General features: G+C 35.3%; 1 protein-coding gene across 1 annotated transcript in view; it reads left to right on the top strand.

The window, feature by feature from the left end:
* The window catches only part of LOC133192081 (uncharacterized), a 506,856-nt gene that overhangs the window by 152,945 nt on the left and 331,553 nt on the right, over window positions 1-22,358 (top strand). The window contains exons 12-13 of the mRNA XM_061327935.1: window positions 2,063-2,210; window positions 7,797-7,873. Coding sequence (XP_061183919.1) covers window positions 2,063-2,210; window positions 7,797-7,873 — 225 coding nt within the window. The remainder of the gene's footprint in view (window positions 1-2,062; window positions 2,211-7,796; window positions 7,874-22,358) is intronic.

Raw genomic sequence — 22,358 nt, 5'->3', positions numbered from 1 at the left:
AACAATTTTACAATAGTGTGCTCTGTGGCATGGCCACCACAGTCAACCTTTGCTGGCTCTCTTGCAGACCTAGTGTCCCCAATCAAGTCACTGACAATTTCCTCAACAAAATCCTGAAAATTTGGCCACCGATCCTTGATGATGTCTGGGTGCGTGTCCTTTGCTATAATGTACGCGTTGTGTGATGACACCATCATCAAATAGAAAAAAATCCTTCGCCACCACTTCCTTGACCACTTGATTTCTGTCTACAGCTGTCCTCCTTGTCACGTGTCCGACATGCTGTGGATCATGGAAGTTTGACAGAACACAAACTGGCTTTGTGTCCTGCCATACACAATACGTGAGAAGGTCGTTCTGTGCGACTTTGTATTGGTGTCTGTCGAGACGAACTCTCGCTGGCAGTAAGTCCTTGGGTAGACCTTTACGGTTTGCACGAACTGTCCCGCAGGCCATAATTCCTCTGAGATGCAGATCTCGTAGAAGGTCTGGGCTAGTGTAATAATTGTCCATATACACTGTCAGATTGCTTCCAAACATATGGCTGCATAGATCCATAACTACTCTATAGGAGAGCCCTTTTTCTTGCCGACCTTCTTCCTTTCCTGTGTAGACTTGAAAGCAGTGTAGATATCCTGTGTCGCTCTCAGCCATGGTCCACACTTTCACCCCCCATTTCGTCGGCTTTGCAGGTAGATACTGCCTAAATCCTAACCTCCCTTTGTACTTGATCATACTTTCATCAACTGTCACAGTTTCATACGGCATATACAGTTCTTTGAATTTTTTATTTAGAAAGTCTAGAAACCATCTAACCTTCCATAATTTATCTGGTCGCTGGGGCTGTTCTGTGTTGTTTTGTAGGTGAAGATATCTCCATATTTGCATGAATCTGTCCCGTGGCATAACTCTTCCAAAGGAGGTTGTGAAAAGCCATTTATTCTGTCTCCAATAGTCAGACTTTGTAGGCATTCGCATTACACCCATTGCAAAACAAAGTCCAATGAATGCCTTCATTTCACTTTTGTTTACATCTGTCCACTTTGGTGCATATGGAGGGGGTGGGTTTTTTTCACGCTCTTGTCCTGCGTACACATTAGTTTCCTGGACAAGTCTGTCCCACATTTCTTCTGTCCATATTAAATTAAAATACTGTCCTGCCGTTGCTTCCTCTGGATGTTCAATGGTAGCACCTGCAACCTTCCGAAATCTTGGTTTTACACGGCCTGTGAAATTTTCTGTAACCCAGCGATTTTGGAATCCGTGAAACTCGTCATCTTCGTCGGATTCCTCGTCAAAAATATTCAAAATCCAATCATCTTCGTCACCAGGTTGAACTTCACGATTGATACCATCTATTTCTTCATCACTTGCATCTACTCCTTCTTCTATATCACCATTATTCGCCTCAATATCGCTACCATCACTGAAATCATCTTGTCGCGCCGCCATCTTGTTTCTGTTTGTCAAACCACGCTCTCGTTTCCTTTGTTTCAATGCAAATTTTCCCCTCATAAATAAGTATCTAGTTTCACTTTTTATTGCGCATGAGGCAATGGAATTATTCCTGATCATAGTCATGTAAAAGTTTTACTTCATACCCCTATACTTTATTTTGTACAAAGCGTCAAAGTGACGATGTGTGTTTCTACCCCTCTAGGCGAATCCCGTACGATAAGGTAGACTACGCCTGCAGGCGTACCTCGTGAAAAATGGGTTAAGGGCCCTTTTCTCATGACGGCAGTCAGTGATGTTAAAATAACATTGTTAGAAGATGAAGATTGTGTTCTTTGATTTTAATGAAAGAAAAATATATTCAACAAATTGTTTGAAAACTAGCTAATTGATTTTTTGCGCAGATTTGTTCAAATTATATTTCAATTATTAGTCTGACTGAAGTGGTTACATAATGAATTAATTTCAAGCCTTGTTTCAACATGATTTGCTCTTATGAAAAGTTCCAGTACCAATTTCTCATATTGCAGATGTAAATGCATGCTTTAGATGGTTATTACCTCTTAATTGCGTTGTATAATTAAAATTTTTCATATTTTTATTGCAGTTGGCATTTTGGATTTGCTCTTACAAAACACCCCGAAGCAAGAACAGAAACTTAAGGAGTTTTTCACTCTGCCAGCAGTCAAGCTGTTGCTTGACTGGTTCAAGTTAAATCCTTTGCAACTTCAAAACCCAATCCTAAAATCTTCAAGGTAATTAACATGAATTTCAAGAAGAAATAAATGGATTAAATATATATATATATATATATATATATATATATATATATATATATATATATATATATATATATATATATATATATATATTTAAATTATATATATGTGAGACTCAAAATGGACCTCAAACCCTGATGATTTGACATGTCAAACCCTGATGATTTGACAGACCAAACCTTAATTATATGACACCTCAAAACCTGATGATTTGATATGCCAAATTCTGATGATATATGACACCCAAACCTAAATGATTTGACATGTCAAACCCTGATGATATGACAAGCCAGACCCTGTGATATAACTTGCCAAAGCCTGATAACCTTAATTTGTTGGAATGATGATTTGACAAGACAGTCCCTCATGATTTGGACACAAGTGTGATGTTGCTGTCATACTGTAGATTGTATGTCTTATTTTAATTCACTAAAACCTAAACTCAAGTTTAGTGCAGTGTTAACTCTAGTCAGTTGGTGCAAGACTAACCATAATTGGTTAAAGAGTGTTTGATGAACTAACCTTACTTGGATGGGATTGATACTAACCAGTGGAATAGTTTACAAGGACCAACCCTTATCAGTTGGATAGTGTGCGAGATCTTACATTAAATCTCAACTTACCTAGTGTACAAGGCCTAACCCTAATCAGTCAATTGGTATGAAGATTAACCCTTATATAAATATAAATTCAATAATTTAATTTTTATATTCAATTTTTATTTTTAATTTCAATAAATTTAATTAATAAATTTAAATTATTTAATATGTAGATATAAATTTCATTATATCTTGGGTGGGTGTGAGAACTAAACAAAGTCAGCATGGTCAGTGGAGTAGTGTGAAGATTAACCTTAAGTTGGAATTTGAAAGCTGACGTTAGTATTGATGTCAAAATATTTGACATCATAAACATTGATTTTTTTCCCCCATCATTGTTTGTCAGACCGTAGGACTTTGGTGAAACCATTAGTCTTTAGCACAACTTACCAACTTTGGAGTCTTACATATATGTATATGAACAAGTCCATCTAGAAAACATTCTATTGAAAAAAGTATTCATATTTAATTGAGCCTGAAATTGATGTGTTTGTGAAACACTGATTCCCCCATAGGGTATATTAGCTTTATTCCGGACAACAGTGACAGCAGCGCTGTTCGTAAAGAAAATCAACGCGAAACTGACTAATAAGTAACCTAATTTGGAATCAGTGACTGAATTTTATGCGTAATTATTGATATATCAATGTTTTAGATTGTTTTCCTCCAGATTTTATTCAGATATTAGCAAAATAAAACATATTAGCAGAGTGGGGTAAATCCGGACACATCGCGGGTAAATCCTGACAAATCAATCTTGTTGTATGGCGGCGTAACCGTGCAATGTGAAATAGTAGCATGAATAAGGAAATAAATTGTTTGTATGGTTGCAAAGATCCTTTTCACAATTTGCTAAGTTGTTAATAAGTTTTCATCCAGATAGATTTAACAATTAAATTTCCGAGTATGTTACATTTTATATATGTTATTTTTTTTCCGAAGGGACTTCAAAATCTTTGACAATGACCATTTGATTTTGAAAGTGGGCTTGCAAAGAACTAAGCACGCTAACTCTCGATTCCCGCCTACATTTTACACCCATGTAATTCAATACTAATGACAATTTGGCCGTAAAATCTTTGTTGAATGCAAAGAACAGTTCAATGGTAATTGACTGATAATTTCAATACCAGTGTTAAATAGTTAATTACCCCTAATTCCAGCTCTTTAAATAAGGGGGTTAGACGATATTTTTCATTAAAAATCATGCTTTAAAGCATCACCGCATTTTAAAATATTCTTGGATATGAATGAATGTTCCTTAAATCTCTTCTTAAGTTTACTCATGCAAAATTAAACATATATTATTAATAAAATACTATGTTTTAGTTGTAAACCCCTTTGAAATTGGTGAAAAAATAAGCATTTTTGTAGTTTTTTGTCCTGTAAAAAGGAATTTTTGTTTTTGGGGGGGGGGGGGGGGGTTCTAAAAATATTTTCCATTTTCCGTTGATTTCTATAGTGAAAAACACAAGTTTTACCAAAAATTATAGAGTTATCTCTCTTTGTTTTCCCAAAGAAGTAATGTTTTATGAAAATTCATATAAATATCTATATAGATATGAAAAATCATTCAAATTTGTTATCTTTTGAAAATTGACTTGGAGGTAGGCGGGAGAACAATTCTATCGTTCGCAGTTCTTTTGGCATTCAATGAATTATGTCCTTTAAAATATTAAATATAAATCATATGTCCTGAACTGGGAAGGGCATAAATAATCTGACCCTGTGTGATATATTCAACCCCCCCCCCCTTCCCCCCGCAAAACACGTACACATGAATGTACATGATCCAACTGCAGTTCTTCATGTATCCCTTTATTTATATGGTGTGGCTTTGAAGTAATTGAACTTAACGTTCGAGCTTAAATATTTGAATTCTTTTGATAATGCTGAAATAATCAAATATTATAAATATTAACAACTAAGCAATTATGTCAGTAGAAATGGCACTCATATACATTTACATATAGACACAGCTCAAGTGGAGTTGTTTCATGTATTCATATGTAAAAACCTTTTTACATTCAATATATGCAACATCAATGTGTGTATTCTGAATAAAATATTAGAACTATATTAATCATTCTACATATTTTGTGTGGAGTCGATGCTATATATTGAGCCGAAGGCTCAAGTGAGCTTTTCTGATCACATTTTGTCCGTCGTCCGTCTGTCTGTCCGTCCGTCTGTAAACTTTTCACATTTTTGACTTCTTCTCAAGAACCACTGGGCCAATTTTGACCAAACTTGGTACAAAGCATCCTTGGGTGAAGGGGAATTTAAATTGTTAAAATGAAGGGCCAAGTCCCCTCACAAGGGGAGATAATCAAGAGAAGACAAAAATAAGGGGGGGTCATTAAAAAATCTTCTTCTCAAGAACCACAGGGTCAGAAAAGCTGAAACTTATGTGGCAGCATCCTGGGGTAGTGTAGATTCTAAATTGTACAAATCATGACCCCCGGGGGTAGGGTGGGGCCACAATAGGGAATCCAAGTTTTACATTGAAGTATGTAGTAAAAATCTTTAAAAATCTTCTTCTCAAGAACCACTTGGCCAGAAAAGCTGAAACTTATGTGCAAGCATCCTGGGGTAGTGTAGATTTTAAATTGTTCAAATCATGACCCCGGGGATAAGGTGGGGCCACAATAGGGAATCCAAGTTTTACATTGAAATATGTAGTAAAAATCTTTAAAAATCTTCTCTAGAACCACTGGGCCAGAAAAGCTTAAACTTATGTGGAGCATCCTGGGGTTGTGTAGATTCTACATTATTCAAATCATGACCCCCGGGGTCAGGGCGGGGCCACAATAGGGAATCCAAGTTTTACATTGAAGTATGTAGTAAAAATCTTTAAAAATTTTCTTCTCAAGAACCACTTGGCCAGAAAAGCTGAAACTTATGTGCAAGCATCCTGGGTTAGTGTAGATTTTAAATTGTTCAAATCATGACCCCGGGGGTAGGGTGGGGCCACAATAGGGAATCAAAGCTTTACATTGAAATATGTAGTAAAAATCTTTAAAAATCTTCTCTAGAACCACTGGGCCAGAAAAGCTTAAACTTATGTGGAAGCATCCTAGGGTTGTGTAGATTCTACATTATTCAAATCATGACCCGCGGGGTCAGGGCGGGGCCACAATAGGGAATCCAAGTTTTACATTGAAATATGCAGAAAAAAATCTTTAAAAATCTTCTTCGCAAGAACCACTTGGCCAGAAAAGCTGAAACTTATGTGGAAGTATCCTGGGGTAGTGTAGATTCTAATTTTTCAAATCATGACCCCTGGGGGTAGGGTGGGGCCACAATAAGTACTACAAGGGGGATCAGGTGAAAAACAGCAAGGCCAAAGTTTCTCAGGTGAGCGTTGTGGCCCATGGGCATCTTGTTAAAATTAAGATGTTGTTCCTGAATTCATTGATAAAAGATGGAGAATCAGACACAATGGTAGTGTCTAATAGGCAAAAGAACTGAAATCTTTTTAATTTATTTGCACACAAACCCTATACATGTGTATATGTGGTAAATTGTTTAAATGATTTTTTTAATCTGTATATTAAAGATAATTCATTAAATCGGAAAATTGTACAATATTCATTATTGTTCAAACGATGTGTCCAAATTATGATTTAACACAGTTATCAATTTATTGCAAATGATTTGTCCGAATTATAATTTAACACAGTTATAAATTTATTGCAATACAATCTTAATCCTACAAATTTACATTGTTTTAAAAATCAAATAAAAAGTTAAACAAATAAAAAAAACAAGGATGAAAATGATTATAATTTAAGTTTTTGTGCAAATTTTCTAGCATGCCGTCATATTTTTTTATGTCTTGCTGTCCGGCATTACCTGATTGTAAGAAAAAAAAACTGTGGGATAATTCCGGACAGTGTTTTCTTCACAGTTTATCCAATATTTTCAAACATTCTTTGTTTGTTCATCTTGATTTTTTTATTTTCAATTACTTTATGACCTTCTATCAGTCATTCAATACATGTACATCAAAACTAGAAAATACTTGCATTTATAATCGATTTTAGTTTTAACCTTAGAGACATTGCGTACACCTCAGAAATTTGTAGAGTGCAAAGGTCTATAAGTTCAAAAAGGAATGTATTTTTTTTTAAAAAATACATCGATATGTTCAGAGGGTAATACATGTAAAATAACAAAACAAAAACATCAGAAGATTCCAATAATATTGAGTTTATGAGTAAGTACGCAACTGACAACAAGAAAGCAATCGTTATTTATAAAAAGTTCTACACTGTCCGGAATTACCCGGTGTCTGGAATTACCTGGATATACCCTATAGCAGCTAAAAAGTAAAGTTTTTCATACGTAGGTCAAACTACAGTGTCAATAGTTCAAACTTGTTCTTGCCCAAAGAAAGATCTCGTCACAAGGAATACCCTTGTGAAATGTGTATGCCCTAACAACAACAATTTAGAAAATCAACCAAGGATAAAATTTTCCAAAAGTAGGTCACTCCAAAGTTAGGGCCATGAGTTAAAAAATATTGGTACCAAAGGAAAGGTCTTGTCAGAAGAAATACATAGTTGAAACATGAAAGCCACTGAAGAATTTATTCATATGATTATTTCAAATGAAAAATTTGTCAAACTCAAGGTCTTGACTCAAGGGTTTGACACATGGAAAACGTATGCAAAATATATAAGCACTTGCACCAAGCATTCAGATGTTTTAATAGCCCAGGTTAAAGTTTGGTGAAAAATGTGCAAAAATAGGTCAATTTATATTAGGTCAATTATGTTGGTATCCAAAGAAAGGTCTTATCACAAGAAATACCTGTGAAATTTGATAGCCCTAGCACCAGCCATTCCAAATTTATGGGCAAGGTTTAAGTTTATGGAGATAGACATTAGACAGATGGACGGACAGACCAAGAACTATATGCTCCTAAATCATTACAGTGGCATAAAATACTACATTTCAGTGTAATGACAAACTTGAGCAAGGTTTTGAACAACATCAGACTGCCAGATAGTGAAGGAAGTCCAAATATTTCCAAATGTAAGTACAGTTGTCTCATCATACAACAAATAAAAACACTCGAAGTAAAGGATGAAATTTACCATGTCTATTTTGGTCTTGTAAATTTTGTTATTTTTATGCAAATTAAAAATCTGTTGTGACTGAAAAGCTCTTAAATCATCACATGTTTTTAATATGACTAATGTATAAAACAGCAATACCAAAACTTTCCTATTAGCGCCTTCATTATAATGTCACAAATTGAAAGTCTTACAGTAATTTTTTCCAAGCACATAAAAAGTTTCAAAGTGGTTAAAATTTTAAGTGAAGAGATCCACAAAGCTATAACATGGGACATATTACCCCTCAGGAAATATGAGGGTTGTCCCAAAATTCTGTATACTGAGCTCATAGTTTTTACAGAAATTGATTTATCTTTATAAATATTTTCTGAGCGGATAAAGTATGTTTTTGGCAGAAAAATTTCTAAGTTTTAACATGATCATCTGAGAATAATGGGAGTTATTAGATTTTAAGTGTTATCCTTCACCAACACCCAGAGCAATTTCCAACATCAAAAAAAGATAAATATGAATGGTTCAGATTTTAAAGGGAAATACACTACCGGTAATTACCAGAATCAAATTCTTTAATTAACCATAATGATTATAGATATAAATTTGAAATATCTTAATCATTATGATATGATATGAATAGATATTAAAATATATGAAGTATTGCGTGTATAAGTAATAACACCATGGTTCTACGGGGGTTTTTGTCTGTCCTAAAAATTCGTTAAAGGTCCTGCTAAACCATTCTTAGGATTTTACTTTTTACGTCACCTGAGTTTACTCAGGCGACCTATTGCTATCTGTTTTCGTCCGTTGGCGTCCGTCGTCTGTCGTCCGTCGTGCATTAACATTTGAACATTTTCAGTTTCTTCTCTGGAACCACAGAACCAGTTTCAACCAAATTTGGCATATAGCATCTATGGGTGCAGGGGAGAAAAAATTGTGAAATTCATGACCCCTACCCCTTGGGGCCTGAGGGGTGGGGCTAAAACTATAAAATTAATGAAATCTTTAAAAATCTTCTTCTTTACTCCTGGACATCAAGCAGTCAAACTGTTGGTATGATTGTAATAAGCATTGAGTCCTCTACCAAAATCATGAAATTCATGGCCCCAGGGTCAGGGGTTCTGGTGCTAGGGTGGGGCTATATAGATCATATAGTGAAAGTGCATTATTTCTTTGAAAATCTTCTTCTCTGCTCCTGGGTATTAAATGAACTTACTAAGTACATAGTTATGAAGAGCAAGAGAGCCTCTTCCAAAATTTTGAATTTCATGGCTCCAGGGTCAGGGGTTCTGGTGTTAGGGCAGGGCTCTACTGATTATATAGTGAAAAATAATGCATTAATTCTTTGAAAATCTTCTTCTCTGCTCCTGGGTATTAGATAAAGTAAATAAGTACATAGTTGTGATGAGCAAGATTGCCTCTTCCAAAGTTGTGAATTTCATGGCCCCAGGGTCAGGGGTTCTGGTGTTAGGGCTGGGCTCTATTGATTATATAGTGAAAATTCATTAATTCATTGAGAATCTTCTCTGTTCCTGGGTATTAAATAAACTAACAACATAGTTATGGTGAACATGGTTGCCTTTCCAGAAATTGTGAATTTTATGGCCCCTGGGTCAGGGTTCTGGTGTTAGGGTGGGGCTCTACTGATTAAGTAGTAAAAATGCAATAATTCTTTGACAATCTTCTCCTTTTCTCCTGTGTATTAAGCCGATGAACTACGAGTATAGTAATGATGAGTAAGGGTGCCCCTTCCAAAATTGTGAAATTCATGGCCCCAGGATCAGGGGTTCTGGTGTTAGGGCAGGGCTCTGTTGAATATATAGTGAAAATGCATTATTTCTTTTAAAATCTTCTTCTTTGCTCCTGGGTATTTAGCAAACAAACTGAATGCACAGTTATGATGAGAAAGGATGCCTCTTCCAAAATTGTGAATTCCATGGCCCCTGGGTTAGGGGTTCTGGTGTTAGGGCAGGGCTCTAATGATTACATTGTAAAGAATGCAATAATTCTTTGAAAATCTTCTCCTTTTCTCCTGGGTATTAAGCTGATTAATTAAGAGTATAGTTATGATATGTAAGGGTGCCTCTTCCAAAATTGTGAATTTTATGTCCCCTAGGTCAAGCTTCTGGTGTCAGGGCAGGGCTCATGGCAAAGTTGATACATGATACTCAGGTGACCTATAGGGACCATGGGCCTCTTGTTAAACATAAAGATTAATTGGTATGAAAGAATGTCAAATTTCGTTTAGTACAAAAAAAATTGCCTTCGTTTGCTTTACTGAGAAAGGAAGGTGTAAACTTGTGAACTTGATAAATTTGTTACCTGCTTATCGTTCTTGATTTTGTTTTTTTATGACATCACAAAGACCCATTGATGTAAATAACGCATTAGACCTAGTGTAATTTTACCATATTTTATTGAGATAATTTTAGCCATTTTAATGGATATAAATGTGATTATGTTTTCAGATGAACTTTCTGATTCTATAGTGCAGTTGACTCTGTTCGAACTAGTCATAAATAAGGCACAGCAACTGAAAACGAGAGCTTTTCATTCGAAGATGATCTTGATGAATACCTCATAGAAATCTAGATTTTCCCCCTCCAACTATGATTACTTATTGTCTGCCACTTTCACTGAAAGTGGGTGATATTGATTTGAGTCTGTTTGTCCATCCATCCATCTGTATTTCTGTCTGTCTGTAACACTTTCGTTTCCGTGCGATATCTCAAGAACCTTTTGAGCTTTCGCAATGAAATTTTGCATAGCAACTCCCTATGGCCTAAAGAAGAACCTTATCGATTTGAGGTCAAAAGATCAAAGGTCAAAGTCATAAATTCATAAATTCTGTCTGTTTTAACACTTTTGTTTCCGCGCGATATTTCAAGAATCCTTTGAGCTTTTACAATGAAATTTTACATAACAACTCCCTGTGGCCTAAGGAAGACCCCTATTGATTTTGAGTCAAAAGTCAAAGTTCAAGGTTGTAAATTCATTCATTCCGTCTGTGTGTAACACTCATTTCCGGGCGATATCTCAAGAACCTTTTGAGCTTTTGCAATGGAATTTTATACCTTAACTCCCAAGGGCCTCTCTTGCCTCTCTCAAAGTGTCCCGCCCCATTTTTAAGTCACCTGAGTTTACTCAGGTGACCTATTGCTATCCGTTTTCATCCGTTGTCGTCCGTCGTGTGTTAACTTTTGAACATTTTCAACTTCTTCTCCAAAACTGCTTAAACAATTTTAACCAATTTTGGCATATAGCATCTATGGGTGAAGGGGAACAAAATTTATGAATTTCATGGTCCCTTCCCCCCTGGGGCTCTAGGGGTGGGGCTAAAATCACCAAAATTGATGCAATCTTTAAAAATTTTCTTCTTTACTCCTGGGCACCAAGCAGTCAAACTGTTGACATGATTGTAATAAGCATCGGGCCCTCTACCAAAATTGTGAAATTCATGGCCCTAGGGTCAGGGGTTCTGGTGCTAGGGTGGGGCTATATAGATCATATAGTGAAAATGCATTAAATCTTTGAAAATCTTCTTCTCTGTTCCTGGGTATTAAATAAACTAAGTACATAGTTTTGATGAGCAAGAGTGCATCTTTCTAAATTGTGAATTTCATGGCCTCTGGGTCAGGGGTTCTGGTGTTAGGGTGAGGCTCTATTGATTATATAGTGAAAATGCATTAAATCTTTGAAAATCTTCCTCTCCAATCCTGGGTATTAAATAAACTAATTAAGTACATAGTTATGATGAGCAAGAGTGCATCTTTTTAAATTGTGAATTTCATGGCCTCTGGGTCAGGGGTTCTGGTGTTAGAGTGGGGCTCTATTGATTATATAGTGAAAATGCATTAAATCTTTGAAAATCTTCCTCTCTACTCCTGGGTATTAAATAAACTAACTAAGTGAATGGATATGATGAGCATAGCTGCCTCTTCCAAAATTGTGAATTTCATAGCCCCTGGGTCAGGGGTTCTGGTGTTAGGGCAGGGCTCTATTGATTATATAGTGTAAATGCATTAAATCTTTGAAAATCTTCTTCTCTGCTCCTGTGTATTAAATAAACTAACTAAGTACATAGTTATGATGAGCAAGAGTGTCTCTTCCAAAATTTTGAATTTCATGGCCCCTGGGTCAGGGGTTCTGGTGTTAGGGCTGGGCTCTATTGATTATATAGTGAAAATGCATTAATTCTTTGAAAATCTTCTTCTCTGCTCCTGGGTATTAGATAAAGTAACTAAGAACATAGATGATATGATGAGCAAGGGTGCGTCTTCCAAAATGTGAAATTCATGTCCCCAGGGTCAGAGGTTCTGGTGAAAGGGAGGGGGGGCTCTATTGATTATATAGTGAAAATTCATAATTTCTTTCAAAATATTTTTTCTACTCCTGGTTATGAAGCAAGGAACAAGTGTATAGATATGATGAGGAACAATGCTTTTACAAAATTTTTAAAACTTGTGGTCCCAGGGGTTCTGTTGTGTCTGTGAAAGGGGAGGGGGCTCTATTGATAATATAGTGAAAATGGATGAATTCTTTGAAAATCTTCATCTACATGTAATTGCATAGTTATGATGATGAGGGTACCTCTTCCAAATTTGTAAATTTCATGACCCTGGGTCATGGGTTCTGGTGTTAAGGTAGGGCTGTGTTAAATAGTGAAAATGCATCATTTCTTTGAAGATCATCTCTGCTCCTGGGCAAAATGGAGGCAATTTCAGAGTAAAAGGTTTTCATAAGCAAGGGTATTTTTACCAGAATTTTGAACATCTGAACCATTTAGTCAAGTGTTCTGGCCAGGGCTCTATTAATTTGTATTCTACTGGGTGAAGTTATTCCCCTTTGCCATTCACCTTTGATAATTAATCACTATAGCTAATGTATTTGAAAGGTTAATAAAATAAGAGAATTATGCAAGAACATTTATTGTATAATACAAAAAGTACTTTCTTAGTCTAATTGGTCAGGTAGACTTGGAAATAATACATGAATAAAAATGAAACAAAAATAACTTATCTTTTTAAATGTTCTTCAAAGGCCAAGTGAGGTCAATGTGAGAGGTAATAGAAATTTTATTAAAAGTCTGCATGGTAATAGTGATAAATGAGGGACAGAAAGATAGATATTAGAACAATTATTTTGATGATCTTAATCATACTATTTTTCTTGCTTTTTTGCCACAAAGCTTCATTTGTCAGTTTATGGATCCTCAAAATTGTTGTACTCAGGGAACCGTTAAGGCCCTTGGGCCTCTTGTCTTTTTTAATTATTTATTGTATTAAAAGTCGCTTGACACTATTTTTAGCACAGGGGCATGTGGAGAGTTATTACGTATAATACAGGTTGTCGGCGGACTTTATATTGCTATTATATCTAGTAGAACTGTTTAGTAAAGGCTAAATTAGACACCATGTATTGTGTAAAATTTTGACAATATCGAACGTGAATATAAACATTATATGTGACCTAATGTTTGCATTTAATTTGCTATATAATCATGTGCCGACCGTGGTCTAGGGGTATGACTCTCGCTTAACATCTGAGAGGTGCCGGATTCAAATCCCGGATGATCCTTTTTTTTTTTTTTATTGGATTTACTAAATGATAGTATTCAGCATGTGCAATGAAAAACTTATGATGTCTGGCTTGTACAAACTCATAAAATCATTATTACAGTGTGATTTAAATATTCTATATAAAAAGAATCTTCTATACGCATATTAAAGAATAAGCAATCAAATCTTTATATCCATATTGGCATTTTTTATTTGCTTCACTATACATGTATACATTTAATAATTCCACAAATCCAGGGGTGGGGGGGTGGGGTGGGGGTGGGGGTTGGAGGGGGGAGTCGGGGGGGGAGGGGGATTATAAAATTCTGTAATATAAAGATATGGAGAAAAATACCTACGTTATAAGTACTTCACCCCCTCCTTCAAATAAACATAATAATAATAATAATAATACTTTATTTAAAGAAGGTAACCTTGTTAGTGCATGCACTAATCTTCCCCAGGGCCTTCTAGATATTAAGTACAGATACATATAATTGTATATATACAAATATACAAATTAACATATTGCAGTCCATACATGTATGATTACAGTCTCAGAAGTATGAATACAGTGTTTGTCTTTGTCCGATAATAATTACATATAAATAAGAAACAATCATAAACACAAATATTTAAATATAAATTGTAATATATATAAATATATATATATATATATATATATATATATATAAAAATTATTGAAATATTTGCTCAGATATTTATTCGACGGCTAACAATGTAATTTTCTACCTTTGTTAGCTGTCGAATAAATATCTGAGCAAATATTTCAATATTTTTTTTTTTTTATGAAATTTTCTTCCTTACATTTAAAGGCTTGTAGAGACTGAGAAAGCCTGATTTGTTGTGGTAGTTTGTTCCATAGATGTACATCTGAGTACTTAAAAGAGGTCTTAAATATGTTTGTACGGAATTTTGGTAATCTAAGATGGTAGTTTGATTCAGATCGCAGATTATAAGAAGTTGAAGAGTGAAATTCAAATAACTCGCAAAGATATTCAGGAGTCATACCATTGAATATTTTGAATAATAAAATGTACTTGTATAGATCAACTAGCTCATAAACTGTCAGCCAGCCAAGTTTCTCAAACAATGGTTTAGAAGAAGAATCAGCACTTGCATCGAGAATAATCCTGGTGGCCCTTTTGTGTAATTTAGATATTCTTTCAATATTGTTTTTGGGTGCATTTCCCCAAACAGTCTAACAGTAATTAATTGAAGGTAAAATATGTGCATTGTAGTACAGTTTTCTGGTATGTAAGGGAAGAAATTTTTTTATCTTGCGTAATGTAAATAAATTGTAGTTTAAGGTTTTGCAAACTGAGTCTACATGAACAGAGTACTGTAATTTATCATCAATGTGTATACCTAGAAGTTTCTCAGTCTCAATCATCTCAATTGTTTTATCTGAAGCATACAGTTGTAAATTTGGATTGATTAGTTGGATTTTCTTTGCTGCTTGCCCATTAGCATACATTCTGTTTTATCTACAGCATAGTGCCATAAATGAGTCAACTTTTTTAATGGCTGCCAGTTGAATCATATAAAATCAACATACCTGAATTCCTTGCCAGCCTCTTATATGAACTGTAATCACTCTAATATTTTGTGATGTCACCTTTCTGGATCAGTACCTCTCTGCATCTTCTTGGAAGGCTTGCATAAAGTTTTTGAATATAAAATAAAGGGATTTCATTCCAAGCCCTCAGTAACTGAGTTTTCAAGTCATTTATATTGTGGATCAGGTAAAGTCTGTTTTTGACTTTGTTTTTCATTAATAGCCAAACATTCTCGATTGGGCTCAAATCGGGAGACTGGGGAGGCCAACTTATCTGTGGAATTCTGTTCTGATGTTTCCAATTTTCAGATTCATTGGACCGATGACATGGGGCATTGTCATCTTGGAAGTACCATGTACTATTACCAAAATGTTTAACAACAACCTGCCAAATATTGTCATCAAGTGTTTGTATATATTTCTGAGAGTTCATATTTCCATTTATGAATGCTAAACTTCCTACCCCATAGTAGGTAATACATCCCCATACCATTATTTTAATAATAGCAGACGACATTGGTGCGAAGTGGCCCAAACATTCAGGTCTCCATTTTTCAGATGACTTCCTCCATACTTTAAACTTTCCATCAGGTTTAATAATAACCATCATTTCATCGGTAAACATCACCTTCTTCCACTGTTTATTGACATTCCAGTGTAACTTCCCTCTGCACCAAGCTATGCGTTTCTTTTTGTTTACGATCCGAATTCCTATAGACTTCCGAGAAGATCGCCTTGTATAGCCCATTAAGTGAAGGGTCCTTTGTACTGTGTGACGAGAAACTTTAACCGGTGTACTGTTGTTGAATTCTGCCGTTATATCCTTTAAAGTTGTCCTACGAGAATTTTTAACAAGGCGAGAAAGTGTCCGTTCTCCTCTGACATTAACATATCGGGGTCTTCCCTTCCGTGGCTTATTTTCTATGTCTCCACGTTCCCTCCACCGCTTTAAAAATTTCGAAATTGTAGACGTGTTTATCTTTAAACATTTTGAAATTTCTGATGCCCTGTGTCCACTTTCTATTAATTGTACGATCACTTTTTTAGTGTCGTCTGACATTTCATTGCCGTGTTTTTCCATTTTGTAAACAAGGAAGTAGAGTAATAACAAAATCAAATTCGCTAACGAAAATCCGGAAATTAAAACTCAGTAAGTGTGACTTCCCTTTGATCATGAAAAAATCGATACCTTATCGTTTATATTTCTACAACATAACTTCGAAATATTGAAGCGGCGTTTGTAATTGTGCGCCATTAAAAAAGTTGACTCATTTATGGCACTATGCTGTACATTCAATACCATTTGATTCTGAGAGCACCATTTTTCAATTTCGCAAATATCTGAGTTCAACACATTTTCTAGATATTTTGGACTATGATTGACATGGGGGTATTGAAGTTCATGATAAATGTGGTGCAATGAAAATTGTCGGTGTCTTTAAATGCGCACTTTCTGCAATCTGAAACCCGAGGACTGATAAAAAATGATATAGAAATGGACTACCCAAGTTTTTTATGGCATCATCAAAATTCTGCTATAACCAAAAGAAAAAAAAAATTAATGATTTAAAGAAAATATGGCCAAACACATTATGGATATGTACAGTGAAACCTGTCTAATCCGACATGCACTGGGAGACAAATTTTGTGTCGAAATAGACAGGGTGTCGGATTGCACAGTGTAAAAAAATACACATGGAAAATAGTTAAATGGGAACGAATTTTAACATCGGAATTCACAGTGTGTCGGATTGCACAGGTGTTGGATTAGACAGTTTTCACTGTATATACATGCCCTGTAATGTTAATGTTACAGTGGAGATACTTGTAACAGTTTGGCTCAACAACTGCAATTTGAAAAAACTTATACAGTTTGTGCACAAATTGATCAGTTAAAAAATCCATACCCCAACTGATCCTGATCAATTTTTGATATTAATATGTTTACAGTTAAACAAAATTTTAAAATCAGATCTTGTATATAATCCCTGTTTAGGAGGCTGGGGGCTCCAAACAAAAGTTTCTTCAAAATTGATCAAATTGGCAGAAATGCTTGAATTGATATAATCATCAGTTACTGTACAGCAGGAAATTAACTTGCGGAGTTAATATTCGCTATATTCGCAGAATTAAAAATTCCACGAATTCAACATACAGTGAATAATTCTTCAAAAATTGATAAGGATAAATTGAAATATTACCGATATCTGTGATTAGATAAGTTAACTCTATTTGTGTTTCCTTGCAAAGTTAACATAATAGCAGTAATTAATATATAGCGGAGATGTAGACTGTCTTCCTAATTATGCGGGTGTACGGATTAATTACTAATACATAGTTGTTGGGTTTTTTAAAGCTTAATTGATAAATAAACATCTATAACTAACATTTAATTCTGCCACCAAGTAGAGGTGCGATGTAATTATCTACAAAACATGTAATGTTGGATTTCACTTGTGCGTATCACTCAGTCTTATTATCTTTAATCAAGGCACTTACATAGTAAAGACAACACTGTTACACATTAATCCAATTTTATTAACAGTTCAACATTCTGACTATTGATACTGACAACTGATTTAGATTCAGAGGGATTTAAATGTACTGCAGTAAATACTACTCTACTCTACTCAAAACATACCTATGAAAGAACACCTACCAAAGTTCTTCTTTTTTTTCACATGAATGTTTTGGATACGACTTGAAATCTTTTGAATAAATCATTCAAGTATAGACTCGTATGTATTTCAAAAATATTTAATGAAAAGAAAGAAAAGATGAGAAAGAAAGAAGAAAATCTTATCTGAATGTGTAACATTGTAAATCGTACAACATTTTGTCTTCTAATCGGGGTCAGTACAGTGATTTGTTCTATTTAATCGTGTTCAGTAACATGCAAGGAAAATATTTGCAGTGCTGAAAAAATTTTTGTACAGTGAAAACTGTCTAATCCGACACCTGTGCAATCTGACACACTGTGAATTCCGATGTTAAAATTCGTTCCCATTTAACTATTTTCCATGTATTTTTACACTGTGCAATCCAACACCCTGTCTATTTCGACACAAAATTTGTCTCCCAGTGCATGTCGGATTAGACAGGTTTCACTGTATAATTTTTCCTTTCTGTGAATTCAAAATTCAATAGCGGTCCCAGAAAGCACATTTGGTGTTGCGTAACAGAGCTGTCAATCAGGATTAGTGATTAACCAATCAGCGCGTTGACCAATCAACATGCCAAACAGGTCTGTCAATCAGGATGATGATAAAATGCGTTGACCATCAGCTCGTCCATCAGTCAACATGCCAGTTTGTCATCTAAACATTGTACAAGCAAAGCATGTGAATATACAGTGTAAAAATATTAATACTAGAAGAGATCTGGTTGCGAGTGATGAGTAGGTCTTCTGTCTGATTTTTGATAAGATGAAATGTGATTTTGACTACGATATTCGTTAGAAGATAATGATATTAAGACTTCCCTCATTAGATTTCATTCTTTTGATTTATATAACATTATCTTAAACATCTTTTGTTCAATATTGCCTATCAAAATGTTTTCCACTTTTTTGAGATACAGACCCTAAAACATATTACTACACCACTTGCACGGTTCGGTTCGTTTTGCTTTGTGAACGGTACGGTTTGCTTTGTGCACGGTACGGTTTGTTTTGTGTACGGTACGGTTCGCTTTGTGCACGGTACGGTACGCTTCTTGCACGGAACGGTTCGTTTTGTGAACGGTACGCTTTGGTGAATGGTATGTAAATTAAATGGGCAGAGCCTGTATGCTTTAGTTTATGATTGGCTACATCATAAAGTCATTTATTTCTTTATTATAATCTCTTTATTTTATATAAATGGAAGGACGGTATCGCAAGCATTTTTAATAAGTTGTTTTTAAGTTAAAGCTGTTATAATTATTTCCTTTTTACAGCTGTATTTTCGTTTTTACATCTAACTATTCGTCTTATTAAATGTATCTTTTTTAATTTACTTTCTGGATGAACTACTTTCAATTTTTAAAATAAAATAATTTTAGTTGTCTATGTATTATCTTATTTTGTACACCTTATGGTTCAATTACTTGGAAATAAATTGAACATATCAACAAACACTGCATAACAAGGATGAAAAAAAAAATATTTTGGTTGCGTTGCCATAGAGGCCTTTCTGTTTTTTTTTTAAGAATAAGCGTACATATGTTTTTTTTTCCTAATTGAATCCAATTATTATTTTGAATATTCACTTATCACACTTTTGAACAAATGAGTTTAATTTTTTAAATCCCTCATGCTTTCATTTTGTCTATCATTCTTTTTACGTTCTTGTCGCTGTTGCTTCATTAAAAAATAACAAACCAACAAATTTTTAGCTCACCTCGACGAAGTCGAGATGAGCTTATGCTATACCCCCGGCGTTGGCGTTAGCGTCGGCGTCCCGGTTAAAGTTTTAGGAGCAAGTCCCATTCCCAAGTTACTATAAGCCCTACCTGGACCAAACTTGCATGGATGATGCATCTAGAATGGACACTGCCACACTTGCTTCGGATGCTGGATCTGACCTAGATTTTCCAGATGAGTGACCAGGTTAAAGTTTTTGGAGCAGGTCCATTCCCAAGGAACTATACGCCCCACCTGAACCAAACTTGTATGGATGATGCATCTAGGGATGGACACTACCACACTTGCTTCGGATGCTGGATCTGACCTAGATTTTCCAGATGAGTGACCAGGTTAAAGTTTTTGGAGCAGATCCATTCCCAAGTAACTATAAGCCCTACCTGGACCAAACTTGCATGGATGATGCATCTAGGGATGGACACTACCACACTTGCTTCGGATGCTGGATCTGACCTAGATTTTCCAGATGAGTGACCAGGTTAAAGTTTTTGGAGCAGATCCATTCCCAAGTAACTATACGCCCTACCTGGACCAAACTTGCATGGATGATGCATCTAGGGATGAACACTACACACTTGCTTCGGATGCTGAATCTGACCTAGATTTTCCAGATGAGTGACCAGGTTAAAGTTTTTGGAGCAGATCCATTCCCAAGTAACTATAAGCCCTACCTGGACCAAACTTGCATGGATGATGCATCTAGGGATGGACACTACCACACTTGCTTCGGATGCTGAATCTAATCTAGATTTTCCAGATGAGTGACCAGGTTAAAGTTTTTGGAGCAGGTCCATTCCCAAGTAACTATACGCCCTACCTGAACCAAATTTGCATGGATGATGCATCTAGGGATGGACACTACCACACTTGCTTCGGATGCTGAATCTGACCTAGATTTTCCAGATGAGTGACCAGGTTAAAGTTTTTGGAGCAGATCCATTCCCAAGTAACTATACGCCCTACCTGAACCAAACTTGCATGGATGATGCATATAGGGATGGACACTACCACACTTGCTTCGGATGCTGGATCTGACCTAGATTTTTCCAGATGAGTGACCAGGTTAAAGTTTTTGGAGCAGGTCCATTCCCAAGTAACTATAAGCCCTACCTGGACCAAACTTGCATGGATGATGCATCTAGGGATGGACACTACCACACTTGCTTCAGATGCTGAATCTAACCTAGATTTTCCAGATGAGTGACCAGGTTAAAGTTTTTGGAGCAGGTCCATTCCCAAGTAACTATACGCCCTACCTGAACCAAACTTGCATGGATGATGCATCTAGGGATGGACACTACCACACTTGCTTTGGATGCTGAATCTGACCTAGATTTTCCAGATGAGTGACCAGGTTAAAGTTTTTGGAGCAGATCCTTTCCCAAGTAACTATAAGCCCTACCTGAACCAAACTTGCATGGATGATGCATATAGGGATGGACACTACCACACTTGCTTCGGATGCTGGATCTGACCTAGATTTTCCAGATGAGTGACCAGGTTAAAGTTTTTGGAGCAGGTCCATTCCCAAGTAACTATACGCCCTACCTGGACCAAACTTGCATGGATGATGCATCTAGGGATGAACACTACACACTTGCTTCGGATGCTGAATCTGACCTAGATTTTCCAGATGAGTGACCAGGTTAAAGTTTTTTGAGCAGGTCTATTTCCAAGTAATTATAAGTCCTTCTTAAACCAAACTTGTATAGATATTGATCTTGGGGTGTACACTAACTAGAAAAAATATGATGTGAGATTTGCCTTACTTATAGATAACCTTCGTCGAGGTGAGCTTCGTAATCTTTGATTACCTATGTTTTTTTTCTCTTGACCGAATGTACAAACAAATGATTAAAAAATAAGTTATTATTTTCATATTTATTTGCGAGGATTTTTATTATTCTTTTTTTTTTTTACATAGATTGCTTAGGTGTTTGGCTCAGTAGGAATAATACATTGAAAAGTAATCGGTAGAAGTGCACACAATTAGTGCAAAATATTACTTAACTTTTGTGCGCGTAATTGTTTTCCTTTTTACATAAATTTTCCATTAATGTGTAAATGTTAATGTGTAAAATGCTTTTTAAAGGGAAGTTTAAAGGGAAGGTACAATCAAGAAAAAGGTTAAGACAACTTCATTTCCATCTACAATGTATAAATGTTTATAATAAATATTGACTGCAAAGAAAAATTTCCGAAATAAATATGTCAAAATGTTAGAAATAAATAGTCCGTTTTCAATTACCTAGAAAATAAATATGCAGCCATGCATGTCCTCAAAAACTTTGAAAATAAATAATTTGCCCATGCGGGGTGCTACTTTTTGACAGTATGTTATATTAGCGAGGTTGGTCAGAAGAGTGTAAACCAACACATGTTATTTATATATACATCACTTTTATTTATTTTTTTTCCCTAGTGATTGAAAGGTGTTTTAACATTTTAACATGTCCGGTTTCAAATTGACAATTTAGTTCATATTTTTTAAATTTATTTATTTATTTATTTTTTTGCTAAATCTGTAATCATTTCTCCCTAAAACTATTACTTTCATGAATAAAAAATGATTTTAAGGGCTTGATTTCGGAAAATAGCACAGAATCCTAATACATTTTTCAATGTGTCTTAAATTGGTTTCCAAGAACGTCCATAGAGACAAGAATAGGGTATATAAACGCGATAGAAATAAACGATAAAGTATTTAATTCACTTTTATTTATAATAAATTGTACACGAAAATATTACGATGCTGCATTTAATATGGAAAAAAGTTAGTCAAGCGCAACCCGATCATGCATAGCGAATAAGGAATTGCCTCACACTCTGTCGAGTTGTTTTGAAGTCTTAACTAGTTTTGAGTAGTTTCCTTATATTAGCAGATGTAAGTCCAGATGCATGGTAC

The sequence above is a fragment of the Saccostrea echinata genome, unplaced genomic scaffold, assembly GCF_033153115.1.
Source record: "Saccostrea echinata isolate AGI-Se365-2 ecotype Australia unplaced genomic scaffold, CSIRO_AGI_Sech_v1 ptg000025l, whole genome shotgun sequence".
Taxonomy (NCBI): domain Eukaryota; kingdom Metazoa; phylum Mollusca; class Bivalvia; order Ostreida; family Ostreidae; genus Saccostrea; species Saccostrea echinata.
The sequence above is the reverse complement of the archived record's forward strand: the minus strand, read 5'-3'. Positions and strand labels throughout refer to the sequence as shown.